Below are 10,486 nucleotides of genomic sequence, written 5' to 3'. Positions count from 1 at the left end.
ATAGTACCACATTTCATCAGTTTAGCTGATACATTTGACCTTAGAAACACATTTGAGACATACTCCCAAGTCCACTGAAGCTGTGTGTCAAAGGGGATCTTGTTACAGCTATGTATGACCTTTCCCAAGACAATTATGTGTGGGTATGCACATGCGTTTTTCCCAAGTCTCCAAAAAATACCATTTGGAGACTCCAAAGGTACCTTTTGGATAGCCAAAACGCACCCTGCAAATAAAGTGTTGCTGCACAAGAATCTTTTGAGATAGAAGCATGATCTTGGTCAGAAATGAAAGCTTACCCCTTGAGGTGTCTTTTAGTGACTTGGCTGGGTTGGAAATGGCTTTAGAAGGGTATTACAGAAGTATAACTGTACGGAAATAGCCTTTTTTTACACTTTGTACAGGAAAACACTTCCAAAGACAAAAGGAAACCAAAGTACTATAAGGCAAATTTGACATTTTATTTTGGCATAAATGTCATTATCAGTGCAAACATGAATATGAATGTAACCATATTATATAAAACAGTGCAGTGCAGGAACAGTAGTGCCAAAATGTAGTGAGGAAAAGGTCTGGCAGTGTAATTATCGTCCATTTAACGGTGTGGTGCATTGCTCCAAATTTGTTGGTGTTTTGGAGGAGAGTGCGCAGCATAGTATCTGTCATAAAAAGTCTGAAAAGCTGTAGCGCCGTGTACACAGCCCCCTGTAGGAGTTGTGGGCCAGGCTTTCTTGAAGGCCGAAAGGTGGGCTGAGGTGGCAGGATGTCCTCAGTATCCTCATCTAGCCAGGCCCCATCCTCCTCTTCAGCAACCGCTGAGCCGTGCCCTCTGCCTCTTCCTCCTCTTTGGCCCCTGCCTCTTCCTCCTCTTTGGCCCCTGGTTCTTCCTCTGCCTCTCCCTCTGGCTGTTGCTCTGCCCCTTGATGGTGTCCTTGTAGAGGCTGAAGTACTGTCCTCTTCCTCTTCATCACCTCCTCTATCCTCCTGGCGTCTTATTCTCCCCCTGGAGACCTCAGGCTCCCAGTCTTCATCACTATAAAACAGAGAAAGAGATAAACAATGAAATACAACTAATGCACACAGGGTAAACAACATGCACTCTTCTTGACTGCATCTACCTAAATCCTCTCCCCCTGGCTCTTTCACTCTCTCACTTGTCTTTCTTTCTCACCTTGTGTGTGTGCACTACCCATCCCCCATCATCACCCTGCAAGTTACTTTACCATCCCCATTACCTCACAGTTGTCGTCCCCCCCACACACACACACACACACACACACCCACAATAGATTATACCAGCAGAAGTACTCTTGCATTATAATACAGCACTCATGGTATGATGTAACATAGTAATATCATAATGTTATCTAATGTCACTAGTATCATACTACTAGTGTTACAATTACATATGCAAGGGGACTGGCGCACGCACGCACACACAATACAGCACTCATGGTATGATGTAACAGTAATATCATAATGTTATCATAATGTCACTAGTATCACACTACTAGTGTTGCAATTACATATGTAAGAGGTCTGGCACACACACACACACACAATACAGCACTCAAGGTGTGATGTAACATAGTAATATCACAATATTATCGTCACTAGCATGCATCAAACTACTAGTGTTGCAATTACATGTAAGATGAATGGCACACACACACACACACACACACACACACACACACACACACACACACACACACACACCTTTTCTCTCAGACTACAACTCAAACTCACTTTCAGGACAACACAATTACGAATTTCCTTATATCCTATACACCCCCAATGAGCTTGCTAATGCTCACATTGGAACATGGAAACCGTGCGTTTTATATGATACGTGATAGCATTGTATCATTACTAGACCCCTGGAATAAATAGATATAATGCTCACCTCACCTCACGAGTTGTGTATCTCTCGCCTCTCCTCGTCTGCCTCGGAGTCTGAATCCTCGCTCCCTTGGGTGTTTAGAACTACTTCCTGGTCCTCGTCTGGAAATGATGTGGAAGGAGATCCAGCTGCTGGTTCAGCATGCTTCGTTTTTTGTTGTCTTTTTGGCATGTTGCTAAAAAAAAAACAAGCTAACTCAGCGAAAAGACTGCTACCGAAAATGCAGTCGAAGTTTTAGATCTTTCTTCCGTGACGCAAGCTAACTGAATGAATGGTTCAAACGCGTGGCTTCTGTTGTGAAAGTAAGGGGCGGGCTTCCGATAGCTCGTTGGAAAGCTGTGTTCATTGGCTTCAAGGCTGTGCTCGAAGGAAATCCGTAGCTTCTGATTTGACGGAGCTACAGTCAATCAAAGCAAGTGTGGTAGAAAAAAAACCGAAATGCCTATCATGCTTCGAAGGCTTGTATTTCAGCAAGGAACCTCCTATCGAGACCAGGGTTGGCTTGTTGGATTCCACAGACTCTAGGGATCACGTGGGACGGCGCCAATGCCGGCTCAAACGCGGAAGGGCGCGAAGGCAGCCGTTTTCCGTGAAAAAAAAACTTCATAGTCCGGAACTTTCAAAGCAAAAATGTTTTGTTTGAGTGGAATTGTGTCGTGTGTGGTTGGAGTATTACAAAAAAGGGACCCATATTCTTATTCTTTGGAATCTTATGGACATTTTGACACCACCCAAGCAAGGATTATCCATGTTTTCGATGTTTACTGATGGCAGGAAGGTATGGATGCACTGAAAACGGAGGGGCTGGGATTATGAATTTTGAAACATGACATTGTGACATAAATTGATGATTAAGCACATATTATGTTTGTTTAAATCTGCCTAATACAGTGATAAACGAACTCTAAAGGGTCTAAGCTTTCCAATGATATGCATTGTTTGACATGTTTATTACACCTTATGGTTTATGAATGATGAATTATGAATATGATATTGGTGGGAGGTGTGGTCTAAACCCGGTACCGGGGGGTGTGAAGCTTAAGAGGTTAATAGTTTGTCTTCTAATATTGGTAGAAGTCCATTATTAGACTAAGTCAAGTCAACTGTCAAGTCAAGTCTTGTGTACTTTATTGTCAAAGATTTATGTAACAGGGTTAGCGCAGAAGTTTGAAATTGACTATGGTGGATGGAGGTGGGGGTGCGAAAACACACACACACACACACACGCGCGCGCACACACACACACACACACACACACACACACACACACACACACACACACACACACACACACACACACACACACACACACACACACACACACACACACACACACACACACACACACACACACACACACACACACACACACACACACACACACACACACACACACACACACACACACACACACACACCAGGGTTGGATCTTTGTATCTGTCCACCCGACGGGTACATTTCAGCTGTGACTGGTCAATTTGTCAGCCCACCAGTCACTTTGACGGGTGAAAACGTTCACCTCAATTCGAGTTATAAATAGCCTGAATGTCCAGGCAATTTTTTTTGTCCCAATGGGATTAGCCATTCTTCACCCTAAAATTGATTAGAATGCAGGAAATTGCATCTAAAACACAAAAGATTCTTGGGGAGGGATCCCCGACCCCCAAGCACAAGAAGTCCTCCTTTCTGGTGTTAAAAACGTACGTTTCACCCCTGGCACACACACGCACACACACACACACAGTCTTAGTTGCTGTAACCTGTCTAGTCACCAGTGTGTGGCTGGTGGCTGTCCAGGAGGCACTGTAGTGTAGGCTACTGTAGCTATCTGGCAGGCAGGTTCCCCTGGGGGGCTCCTGTCTCCTCCAACACACTGGCTGAAAAGCTGCCTGTGTAGCACTGTGCTGCAGAGAGGAGAGGAGAGGCCAGCACGGAGGAATGCAGCCTCATTGTTGCTGGAAGGACCAGTGAGGGAGGGGGGTGGGATGGTAGGGCTGGTGAGCAGTCAGGCTGCGTGTGTGTACGAGCGTGCGTGCGTGAGAGGGAGAGAGAGAGACTGGGAGGGGGATGCAGGGTGAGTTGAGCCAAGTTCAGCTCTATACTTCCTGTGTGTGTGAGCGTGTGTGTGTGCGTGTGAGCGTGTTTGTGTGAGCGTGTTTGTGTGAGCGTGTTTGTGTGTGCGTGTGTTGTGCGTGTGTGCGTGTGAGCGTGTTTGTGTGTGTCTGTGTGTGTCTGTGTGTGTCTGTGTGTGTGTGTGTGTGTCTGTGTGTGTGTGTGTGTGCGTGTGTGAGCGACCGTGCGTGTGAGTGAGTGTGTTCATGCAAAGATGATGTCACTCACCACATCGCCCTGGGCAGTAGGCCCTGGTCCCAGTGTAGCCAGCGGAGAGAGAGATGGAGAGACAAAGAGAGAAACAGAGAGAGAGAGAGAGAGAGAGAGAATGAGAGAAAAGCCATCTCAAAGCACGGACTTCCACTCGCTTTCAGAAAGCACAGCGCTGATGAATAGGGTCTCACACTCGTACGTGTGTGTGTGTGTGTGTGTGTGTGTGTGTGTGTGTGTGTGTGTGTGTGTGTGTGTGTGTGTGTGTGTGTGTGTGTGTGCGCGCGTGCGTGCCTGTGGGTGTGCGCGTCGGTGTGTGTGCACGCCTGTGTGTGCCTGCGTGTGTGTGTGGTGCCTGTGTGTGTGTGTGTGAGGTCCGCTTGTGTGTTGGTCTCCTTTGTCCCGCCAACCCAATTAGCACAGTGTCCCACTAGCTCTTCTCTCTTTCCCTGCTTCATGATTCAAGGGAGGATTCAGGCCCATTCAGGTAACGTAGAAAAGCCTCCTGAAAAAAAAAGCATTGCATGACGCTCTCATTTCCTTTATTTCCGTTACCCCCTTCCTGCACCTCCCTCCAACCCCCCCCCTCCCACATGCACGCACGCACGCACACACATGCATGCACACACACACACACACACACACACACACACACACACACACACACACACACACACACACACACACACACGAGAATGTTGTCCCTGAATGCTGTACCTGTTCCCACTAAACAGGAGACCCGCTCCTGTGTTTTTATTTATTTCTATGTAGCGTTTTCCCCCTCCGCCTCTGCGGTTCTGATGGTGTTGGAGTCGTTCATTTACCCTCCATTTATTACTGTCTTTAATAATCTGTTCATTGATTATTATGTGAAGATCTGGTGTAATCAACTGATAGTAGGGTGTATTTCCAAAATGTATGACATTTGTGAATGGTGCCGCATAAATTCTGGAAATGACCTACTCGAAGAATTGTCCACACTGGATCTTTAGATGGTCTTCACAAGGCCATTTTTTTGTCATTCTTGGTGCATGAAAAGTGGATGTGCATGAAAAGTGCATATCCGATATGAAAATGTTTTTAAACATGAAGGAATCGCCTGCTAATTAATGTCAGTCACCTTTACAGCAATTTGTACCACGAGTGCAGTAGTTACATTGAATAGTGACAGGCGGTTGTTGTCAGTGAACTTCAAATTCCCTTGAGTCTCGGGCTGCTTAGCCTTGCATGGCCCTGTGACAGTTTACAACACTTTACGACTCTTCTGACGGTCTGAAGTTGACCTTTGCCCTTTGCGGTTACGACCTATCCGATGCATGCTAAGCTTGCGCGACCCTTAGCCCGTACTACCCGCTGTGTGTTGAATTGTGGGAGACGCTACTGCAACGCCAACAAGTGGTTGGCTGAGCATTTTGAGTACACAGCAGGGCCTCTCAGTGTCAACATTGCCTGTCAGCGCAGACAGTGGAGCTATTAATTGTATGATGGAAGGCGGGGAGGTGTGCGTGTGCGCGTGTGTCCGTGTGTGTGTGCCTGTATGTGTATGCACATTTGTTCGTCTGTGTGAGTGTACATAAATGTCTGTAAGTGTTTGCGCGACCTCCCCGCATTGTAGGTCACATATCCCCCGGGCCCTACACATTCCGGTACTGTCCTCCCTCTCAAAGTCGCCTGCTGCCGCTGCTACTGCCGCTGTTACAAAGGACGGGAATCTCCTGGATATGACACGGCAGGACGCCCTCCCTCCCCGTGCTCGTTTAGTCATTACTGTGGCGACCTAGTTTTCCCAAAGGGCTTCCCTCCCTAGGCTTGTTATCAGTGGCAGATCACCACGGCAACGCCTGCCTGACCTACAGCAAGAGGGATCAGAGTTCAGTTGGCTGCCGGATTCTATAGACAGACTACCTGGGAGGCACTTGGATTTGTTTTTTCCCTGTTCCACCTTTTGCCGATGTATTGACGTCGTACAAGCACTCATGTTGTGTAATACTCGACTGCAGACAACTAAAAATAACACACATAGCATTTTTTACGTCAAATATGCTGCTTTTTTATTACTTTACATTCTGAGTCACAGGAGTTTTCTGTTTATGTTTCTGCGCAATATACATGACTCATTCCCCTGTTCCTATAAGTTAGACCAACATTCGCCACCCACACAGGTATGATGCTTGTTATCCCAGCCCAACCCATCTCTTCCTAAGCCAACTCAACAACCGCACCGCAGTGGAATGAAATGCTGAGGTCCCTTCTAGTGGGTAACATGGAGGTTATGTTTTGTTCTGTCAGTGCTGGAAAAACAAATCAAGCTGTTGATTGGTGTTTTAGCAGGCCTGATAATTGAGATCATCATCATATGACAACAGCGCAGCGCAGTACAGTACGGTACAGTGCAGCGTTGAGCTCCCTGCCCCTAATTGCGTGCCTCTCCGGGCTATTTGGGCTCATCAGAGTGTTGATGAGGTGTGAACAGGTGTGTTAGGGCAGGTAGCGACCCGTAGCACTTAGCACAGCGTACAGCACTGTGCTACAGCGGCATCAGGCATCAGATACAGGCCCAGCGCAACTGCTGGCTCTGTTGATGTTGCAGTTGAGCAGCTGTGCTGTGTTGGCATTAACCACTTACCTGTGTCTGACTCTTGATCTCTTTCTCTCCATCTCTCCATCTCTCCATCTGTCTTTTTCTTTCTTTCTTTCTTTCTTTCTTTCTTTCTTTCTTTCTTTCTTTCTTTCTTTCTTTCTTTCTTTCTTTCTTTCTTTCTCTCTTTCTTTCTTTCTCTCTTTCTTTCTTTCTTTCTTTCTCTCTCTCTCTCTCTCTCTCTCTCTCTCTCTCTCTCTCTCTCTCTCTCTCTCGACCTGCAGTTTTTCCAGAGGACCCAGATGCAAACGACGCGGCCCACCATTCCAAGCAACAACCCCTCCATCCGGCCGGCATCCCAGACCCCCACGGCAGCCGTCTACCCCGCCAACCAGCCCATCATGATGACCATGACCATGCCCTTCCCTTCCCCACAGACACACCAGTACTACATCCCACAGGTGTGTGTGTGTGTGTGTGTGTGTGTGTCTGTCTGTCTGTCTGTCTGTCTGTCTGTCTGTCTGTCTGTCTGTCTGTCTGTCTGTCTGTCTGTCTGTCTGTCTGTCTGTCTGTCTTTGGGTTGGGGGTTATCTTTCCCCTTCCCACAGACAAACCAGTACTACATCCCACAGGTCTGTGCAATCAAGCCTGCTATGGGAAGCCTGAGAGAGAGTGTGTGTGTGTGTGTGTGTGTGTGTGTGTGTGTGTGTGTGTGCGCGCGTGTGTGTGTGTGTGTGCGCGTGTGTGTGTGTGTGTGCGCGTGTGTGCGCGTGTGTGCGCGTGTGTGCGCGTGTGCGCGTGCGTGTGTGTGTGCGCGTGTGTGTGTGCACGTGTGCGTTAGCATGGTTGGGGTTATCCTTCCCTTCCTCACAGACACACCAGTGCTACATTCCACCAGTTCGTCAGATAACAGTTGCATTTCATCTAGCTGACTCTTTTATCCAAAGCGAGTAAAGTTATTGAGGCACAGGGTATTGGTGACTTCACGGTGGAGTATATAGTATTGTGGCCAGAGTAGGTATTGCAATTATTTTGCTCATTGAAACTGTGCTGCCTAGGCCCAAATGTGATGTTTTCATGAATATGTGCGAAGTAATTAACTAATATTTACAATTGGATGAAGTAAGTTTTTCAGGATGGAAATTCAATATGACATACATGGAGAAGATCCACCTTTTCATGTATGAAGAGTGTAATTTTCCCAATCACACTGTAACGAATATTTGGAATTTAACACATTGACTACCAGGCGTTTTTTTGAACTGATAGCCCTAGACTCCCAGCCAGTTTCATCATTTTTTGTCGTTTTTGAACAGCCACTGAATATTTTGTCATGTTAGGCCTTGTTCGAAAGCGGAGAATCCCAGCTATCTACAGTTTTTACGGCATGTTTCTATCATCTTCCATTCCGAAGTTATTCAGCTTTAAGCGGCAGCTATTTTAGCGAAAAATGGCGCTTCCCCCCATTCGAACGGAGAAAAAGGCTTTTTTGTCACAGATGCGCTCTTTGACTCTCCTAGTTTAAATTGAGGATCTAAATATATTTTCACGCCCCAAAGAGAAGACCAGTCGCTTCCAAGTTAACTATTTTCATGAAAAATCACCTGGATCACTTCTGTTTACAGCTAATATTATCACCTGATGAGCTAGTTACTGGTGTATGCTGATGGGCATGTCAGTCATTCAAGTATAGCAAATAGTAGATGCGCCGAAGTACACTCACCAACGTTAGTTTCTGCTGCTACAAACAAACAAACAAAAAAAATGGGTTTTCCCGTTTTGTGAGCCAACGCATGGGAAGCAAAAGCGGGTTTTCCCCTGATTTGGTAGTCAATGTGTTAATGCTGGGGGTATGTATTCGTGAAAAAAAGAGAACATTTGTGAATGAGCAGCATGAAATATTAAATACCTACCTTTTAAGGGTACTTCATCCATGGGTTATGTGGGCTTTAACCCATTGATGCCTGATGTTGCGTTGCGCAACATTGGCCCTAGCGCCTGGAGCAGCATTACGCAACATTCAGGCTCATGAGATTTGAGACAACTTTACTAAAAATCTCTGTTTGTTTGAGATGAATGAACACATTCTAATGACAGATGAGGATCTTAGTGTTTAAATGCAACTTAGTGCATATTTTGATGTGCTTCAGAAGGTGAGATATTTAGGTTTTTATAGTCTGGGGGCAGCTTTTCCTAAAAAGGGCTCAGGCATTCAGCACCCTTTTTTGCAGGTGCCTTAGGTGTCAATGGGTTAAACCTTTAACCTCCTCATTCCAACTAGACCAACTCCCTAACTGTACCAACCGTACAACACTTCTGGGAAGCTATGTGTGTGTGTGGGTGGATGGATGAATGGGTCGGTGGGTGGGCGGGCTTGTGTATGTGTACTAGTATGTACTTGACAAAATATACGGAAGTGTGTGTGCTCTTGTTGTGCTAAATGCAGATACAGTAGTCCCCAGGGCTCTAAATGATTATTTTCCCATCACCAACCCAAATGGATAGTAGATGTTAATCTTACTAGCCAAACACACACACACTTATGGGTCAAACTTAGTGACTAGTAAGTCGGTGTACCATTTGCTGTGCACCAGGCTTCGGCAATGGTCTGGTGTGTAGCATCGTATCGTCCCATCTGGTAACTATTTCGCTGTGGAGGGAAATGGTTTAGTGACACGCTGAGCTAAAAATAGGGCTGTTTATTGAAACAGAAGTTTTGAAAAGTGTGTCATGCAACAACGGTATGTTGGTTGGTAGTCTTGCCGGTAGGTTGTTTTTTTCTACCCACTGAAAGCTGCTTCTGCAAAAGGTGACAGCAAATGTGAGGCAGCATGTAGCTTTTTTGGATGATGATGTAATGCAATCAGTTTGAGTACCACCTAATAGACCTAATTTTCTGGTCGCTCAGGAACTTTGACTAAATTGTGTGCGTGTGTGTGTGTGCGTGTGTGTGCGTATGTGTATATGCGTGCATGCGCGTGTCTGTGTATGTATGTGTGTGTGCATGCTGTTTGTCTGTGTGTGTGTGTACCTGCGTGTGTGTGTGTGTGTGTGTCTACAGTACCGGCCTGGCGGACCCTACGTGGCTCCTCCGCAGCAGTACTCTGTGCAGCCGCAGGGCCCCAGTACCTACCCTGTCTACCCTGGGCCCAGTCCAGGGGAGTTCCCGACGCCATATGGTGAGCTTGGCACCACTGCCGCTTGTTCCATTACCTCTCCTCTTCTCTCCCATTCTCTCCCCTCCTCTCTTATCCTCTCCCCTCCCCTTCCCTCCCCTCCCCTTCCCTCCCCTCCTATCCTATCCTCTCCTCTCCTCTCCTCTCCTCTCCTCTCCCATTCTCTCCCCTCCTCTCTTATCCTCTCCCCTCCCCTCCTCTCTCCCCTCCTCTCCTCTCCTCTCCTCTCCACTCCTCTCCACTCCTCTCCTCTCCTCTCCTCTCCTCTCCTCTCTCCTTTCGTCTCCTCTCCTCTGTCTTTCCCTCTCTCCTGCTCTGCCTCCTCTCCTCTCCTCTTCCCTCCTCTCCTCTCCCCTCCCCTCCTCTCCTCTCCTCTCCCCTCCCATTCTCTCCTCTCCTAAACAACACTTTTCAATATTTTAGTAATTTTCTTGCTAGTAAAAGCAGTTGAATTATTGCTATGTTCAAAGAAATGTTTTAAGATACAAAAACGCAGTCAAAGCAGTT

The 10,486-nt window shown here is 46.7% G+C and overlaps 1 protein-coding gene across 3 annotated transcripts in view; it reads left to right on the top strand.

Moving 5' to 3' along the window:
• The window catches only part of eif4g3b (eukaryotic translation initiation factor 4 gamma, 3b), a 90,050-nt gene that overhangs the window by 30,566 nt on the left and 48,998 nt on the right, over positions 1 to 10,486 (top strand). For all 3 annotated transcript variants that reach the window (XM_063208412.1, XM_063208413.1, XM_063208411.1), the window contains exons 6-8: positions 4,692 to 4,712; positions 7,088 to 7,264; positions 9,865 to 9,982. In XM_063208412.1, coding sequence (XP_063064482.1) covers positions 4,692 to 4,712; positions 7,088 to 7,264; positions 9,865 to 9,982 — 316 coding nt within the window. The remainder of the gene's footprint in view (positions 1 to 4,691; positions 4,713 to 7,087; positions 7,265 to 9,864; positions 9,983 to 10,486) is intronic.

This window comes from Engraulis encrasicolus, chromosome 10, assembly GCF_034702125.1.
Source record: "Engraulis encrasicolus isolate BLACKSEA-1 chromosome 10, IST_EnEncr_1.0, whole genome shotgun sequence".
In the NCBI taxonomy this organism is placed as follows: Eukaryota; Metazoa; Chordata; class Actinopteri; order Clupeiformes; family Engraulidae; genus Engraulis; species Engraulis encrasicolus.
This window is presented reverse-complemented; position numbering and strand designations above follow the sequence as displayed.